The sequence below is a fragment of the Drosophila virilis genome, chromosome 5 (genome assembly GCF_030788295.1).
Source record: "Drosophila virilis strain 15010-1051.87 chromosome 5, Dvir_AGI_RSII-ME, whole genome shotgun sequence".
Lineage (NCBI taxonomy): Eukaryota > Metazoa > Arthropoda > Insecta > Diptera > Drosophilidae > Drosophila > Drosophila virilis.
In genome coordinates, this window is record NC_091547.1 from 23,234,132 (window position 1) to 23,238,903 (window position 4,772).

Consider the following 4,772-nt stretch of genomic DNA (forward strand, 5'->3'; position numbering starts at 1 on the left):
AATACGAAAGTATGCTACCACCCGTTTACCCCCAAATTGTACATTAATAGTTTGCAAAGGACCAGACCAACAAACGGAAATGTCTCAGCTTGCGAGCTAATAAAAATAACATTACACTGAATGAATTACCCTGGAATTGTCTTCAATGTGTACCCTCTTTTCAAATATAATTGTTTTTAAGTATTTACGCGCACTATTTCAACAAAATAGTTGGAGCACAAACTTAAAATGAATTTAATAATATTATTGATTTGACGTCTACATTATTTAAAAATAAAATAATAATAAATAGCTACGACAATTATAAGTTAAGAATTTCCTTCAATTTTATAATTCGAAATTTACATGATGCCCCAAAATTCAGTGGACTTTGAAGTGTGCTTTCCGCCCAGCGATTCTATTTCCGCACTGGAATTTAGCCCAGCACCAAGGAATATGCTATGCGCCGGCAGTTGGGATCAGACGGTACGCACCTGGCATGTGGAAATGAACGGAGCAACAACTCCAAATGGTTTCTGCAAAGTCAATTCACCCGTTTTGGATGTGAGCTGGAGCGATGATAGCAACAAGGTGTATCTGTCCACGGCGGGACGTGAGGTACACCAATGGGATTTGCAGTCGAACCAACTGACCCAGATAGGCACACATGACGCAGGCGTGCGTAGCTGCCATTGGATCAAGGCAGCCAATTATGCCTGTCTAATGACTGGCTCGTGGGACAAGACCCTCAAAGTAAGGCACCTGATACCCTGATTTAGATGGAACCCAGCAGTAGTAGTAACGCCTGTTTGACATAGTTCTGGGACATACGCTGCCCAATGCCGATGCTGACGCTGAGTCTGCCCGATCGCTGTTACGACGCCGATGTTCTTTATCCGATGGCCGCTGTGGCCTGTGCTGGTAACATCATAATGCTCTACGCCCTGGACAAGATTGCAATGGATTACAGGCATATGGAGAGTAATTTGAAGCAGCAGACGCGTTGCATTAGCATTTTTAGGGAAAGACAAAATCAGTCCGGAGGCTTCGTTGTTGGCGGTATTGAGGGCCGTGCGGCTGTGCATTATTTTTACGGCAAGGAATCATTTGCCTTCAAGTGTCATCGTTCCCCCTGTCCCATGGGCATACATAATATCTATGCAGTGAATGACCTTAAGCATCATCCTGTGCACCAGACCCTGGTCACGGCCGGCTCCGATGGCGTCTATACATGCTGGGACACGTGCTCGCGCAACAAGATATTCTCCAGCAGCACCAAGGATCAGCCATTGACCAAATGTTGCTTTAGTCCGGATGGTCAAATATTTGCCTATGCTCTCGGTTACGACTGGGCCAAGGGACACGAGCACTTTGATCCTAACAAGAAGCCGCAGATCTTTTTACATCCCTGCTTTGATGAAATGAAGACAAGGTAGTATAACCGACGACACCTAACGAGTTCCGAGTTTCTTAATAGTTTTGAGTTGGCAGTAAAAGAACAAAAGACTGGTCTGATGTTGTTTCTAATTCTGTTCAAATATTGGCAGAAAAAGGTAGCCCGTTTGATGTCGGACGTGGCAAGGTCAGACGTTGCCAAACATTTTCAGATTTCGAGAGACGTTAGGCATAGTGAGAGGTCACACATTTTCAGACGCGGACGTTGTCTGAGTTGGTCAGACGTTGTCAAACGTTTGTCGGACGCGGTAAGACTGTCAGACGTTGCCATATGTTTTCAGATTGTCCAAAACTTTGTTAGGCGCGGTCAGAGACTGCCATCCCTTGTCGGACTTGGTAAGACGCGGTCAGACATTATCAGACGCGGTTGGACGTTGTCTGATTTAGTCAGACGTTGTCAATCGTTTGTCGAACGCTGTAAGACTGACAGACGTTGTCATATGCTTTCAGACTGTTCCAAGGCGCTGTTAGGCGTGGTCAGAGATTGCCATCCCTTGTCGGACTTGGTAAGATCTGGTCGGACACAATTTAAGACCTTGAAAACCTTTTAATTTACGCTACTTTTTAGCTGAAAAGAGTGAAATGGAATGAATCGGGTAAGCCTGCCGGCTGGCCAGATCTGACTACTAAGAGCTGCCTAGTTGCTTTTATTGCCGGTCCGCTGGCTGTGAAACGTGTGTGGGCAATACGAGCTAAAATTTCACACTTTGTCGCTTTACATATTGGCCATTTGAGTGGGGGGAGAGCTGGCTGCGATTACAAAAGGCGCCGACTTGTAAATGGGGGCCAGCTTAGCGAGCATCGCGTGCCAGGCGCGATAATGAAACTGAAAGGTAGCTGCAAGCCAAGCTAGTTGCAGCCAAACGGAACACTTTGGCAGCTGGCCACGATGCACAAGAGTTTTTTTTTTTTTTGTTTGTAGTTTTTGGTCAACTAATCAACTGCGAACCCAAAGCTGCAGAGACTCTTGGCCAGCAGCGATGCGTGTAAGTTTTTCAATTAATTTTGCTTAGCCTGCAAGAGTTCTGAGCTGAACTGAACTGAGCTGAGCTGCCACTATTTACGACTGAGTTATTTCAAAAATGTTTTGCATATCAGATTGAGCTGCAGCTTGAAGCTGCGAGCGGATAGCTGGTAGCCGAGAGCTTGGCGCGCACTTAAACGCCTTCGTTTTAATTTAATAAGAGCTTGCCAAGGCAACCAACCGGCAACTCCAACACGAGCACTGCATCCTAAATGAATGGGAGCTGAAAGCTACCAACATAGAAGCCAAAATACAGAAAAAAAAAAACAAATAACAAAAAAATTCAAATGTGCGCTAGTCGATAGTGCCCGACTTAAGCATACCCTGCCCCACACACACACAATGAATGTCCGAGTGCAATTCAAAATTTTAAGAGATTTAATTAAAGGGTATAAAGACTTATGATACGAGATATCCAAGCTCAGCACAATTCTATCCGGAGAAAGAAACCATGAAAAAAGAAAAGCATAAGATATAGATCAACGCCGGTCCATTACACCCGATTTTAGTAATTTGATAAGAGGGTATATATAAAAAAAAGGAAACACCAGCAAAACACTCGCGAGTCGCGGCTTTGACTCCAACAGCGACTCCGCCTGCCGCATGTCAAATTTGAATTTAGCTGCAATTTTTACAACAGTTGCAAAGTTGCCTCCATCTGCGAATGCATCTGCATTGGGAAGTGGCTGCGCATGTGAATGTGAATGTGGATGTGAATGCCTGCCGCTGGCAGGGTAATAGCAAGAGCACATGGCAGTATGGAGAGTGAAGGAGCATGGAGCATGGAGCATGGAGCATGTGAGTCAGTCAGACAGTTGGCAATTTGCATAAATTTAGATTAGTGACATCTGACGTGAGTCTGCGATACGAGTGAGTGCAGTGAGCGAAGGAGCCGGACGTACGGGCGAGCGGAAATATTAAGTAGGCGACTGCGCGATTGCCACCTCCTAATTCTCAGTCAAGATTAGCTGGCACAAGTCGGCAGCAAGCTGGCAATGACAATGCATATGATTTATGAACTAAACTCCCAGGCGATGTCGCTCCATTCGGCTCTGCTCTGAAAATCAGCAGCAGCAGCAGTTCATGTGGAAAATTAATCGCATGCAAGCTAATTATGAACTATAAGACTTGTGTTTGGGCTAATTGTCGCCAACCAATGAACACGCAGCTTGCAGCATTTAATAAAGTTTTTGGATTTGTTTGGAGTTGTTCGATAACTGCAGCAAATATAACACCACTATTAAATCTATCTTACGCAACTGTAAAGCCACAATTCCATGTTCAATTTGTCTAAGTACCGTCCGTTATAGCCCAGAAGGGAGTATGCATGCGAGTCGATCACCAGTCAGGAACTTTGATTTCTTATCAATATAGAACGCAATTGCCTATTATTTGGCAGCCATATACCTATTTATGTTTTGTTTAGAACCTACCATATCCGCTTATCTCAGCGTCACGCTACGCTCCGATAGTTGCCAGAGCCGACGGTTCGATGAAGGGACCATTGAGCGCGCCAGCTCATGCTCATATGGGGGTCCCATATCACAGCAACCAGAGCAAAATGCTTGAGAAGGCTCCAAAACCTCGACTGTCTATTAAACCGGCAAAGCAAGCTGCACATCTTCACGAAGGCGATCCTTTTTAAAACATCTAGATACACGCTAGTCCGGGGCACGAATAAGATTAGTCCAACTCCAGACGCCAGAGTCCTGGCTGACCCCATCAGAGAAAGAGAGAGAGAGAGAGGCGCCTACAACGGTTACACCCCGGCGAACTACTACGAGGCGAATTATTTAAATACCTAGAATACGTATTCTTCCTCCTCCCCTACATTGTAAGTAACCCATCATTGTAAATACTCCTCAATGAAAATGGCACAAAAGCTACAAAACAATGTAAAAATACACTGTTTCGCAGTCTTTCGCTTGGTAGAGATCAGAAGATACTGATCGATTCCAGCGATAAAAATTCTACAGTCTTAAATCGACTCTACCTATTTAAATAATTATATAAAGTTATTTAAGTTCCGCTTGGTTTCTCGCCTTGTATTTCCTATTATTTTATCTAGATTTTTACATGCTTCTTAGCCTTGACGCTGGCATAAAATAACTATAAATTCAGTTCAGCCAAATCGCCCATTTTGCAGCTTCTGAGTTTGTAGTTCAACATTTGTCAGAGCCGCACCCGCGCACTGGCACATTTTCTTAACCGTTTCCCCCCGACAAAGATATTACAATTCAACCTATAATTTATTCAGCTAAATCCTTTCGCCAGCCACTTACAGTCTTAGAATAAGCAGCGAAAATAAATTAAA

The 4,772-nt window shown here is 44.2% G+C and overlaps 1 protein-coding gene across 1 annotated transcript; it reads left to right on the plus strand.

The window, feature by feature from the left end:
• The first annotated feature begins 274 nt into the window (after nucleotides 1-274).
• LOC6625941 (protein Rae1) lies at nucleotides 275-1,503 on the plus strand. Its single transcript, XM_002049016.4, has 2 exons — nucleotides 275-732; nucleotides 798-1,503. Exons 1-2 carry the CDS (start codon nucleotides 346-348, stop codon nucleotides 1,413-1,415), a joined length of 1,005 nt encoding a protein of 334 aa, XP_002049052.2. The 5' UTR covers nucleotides 275-345; the 3' UTR covers nucleotides 1,416-1,503.
• Nucleotides 1,504-4,772: the final 3,269 nt, after the last annotated feature.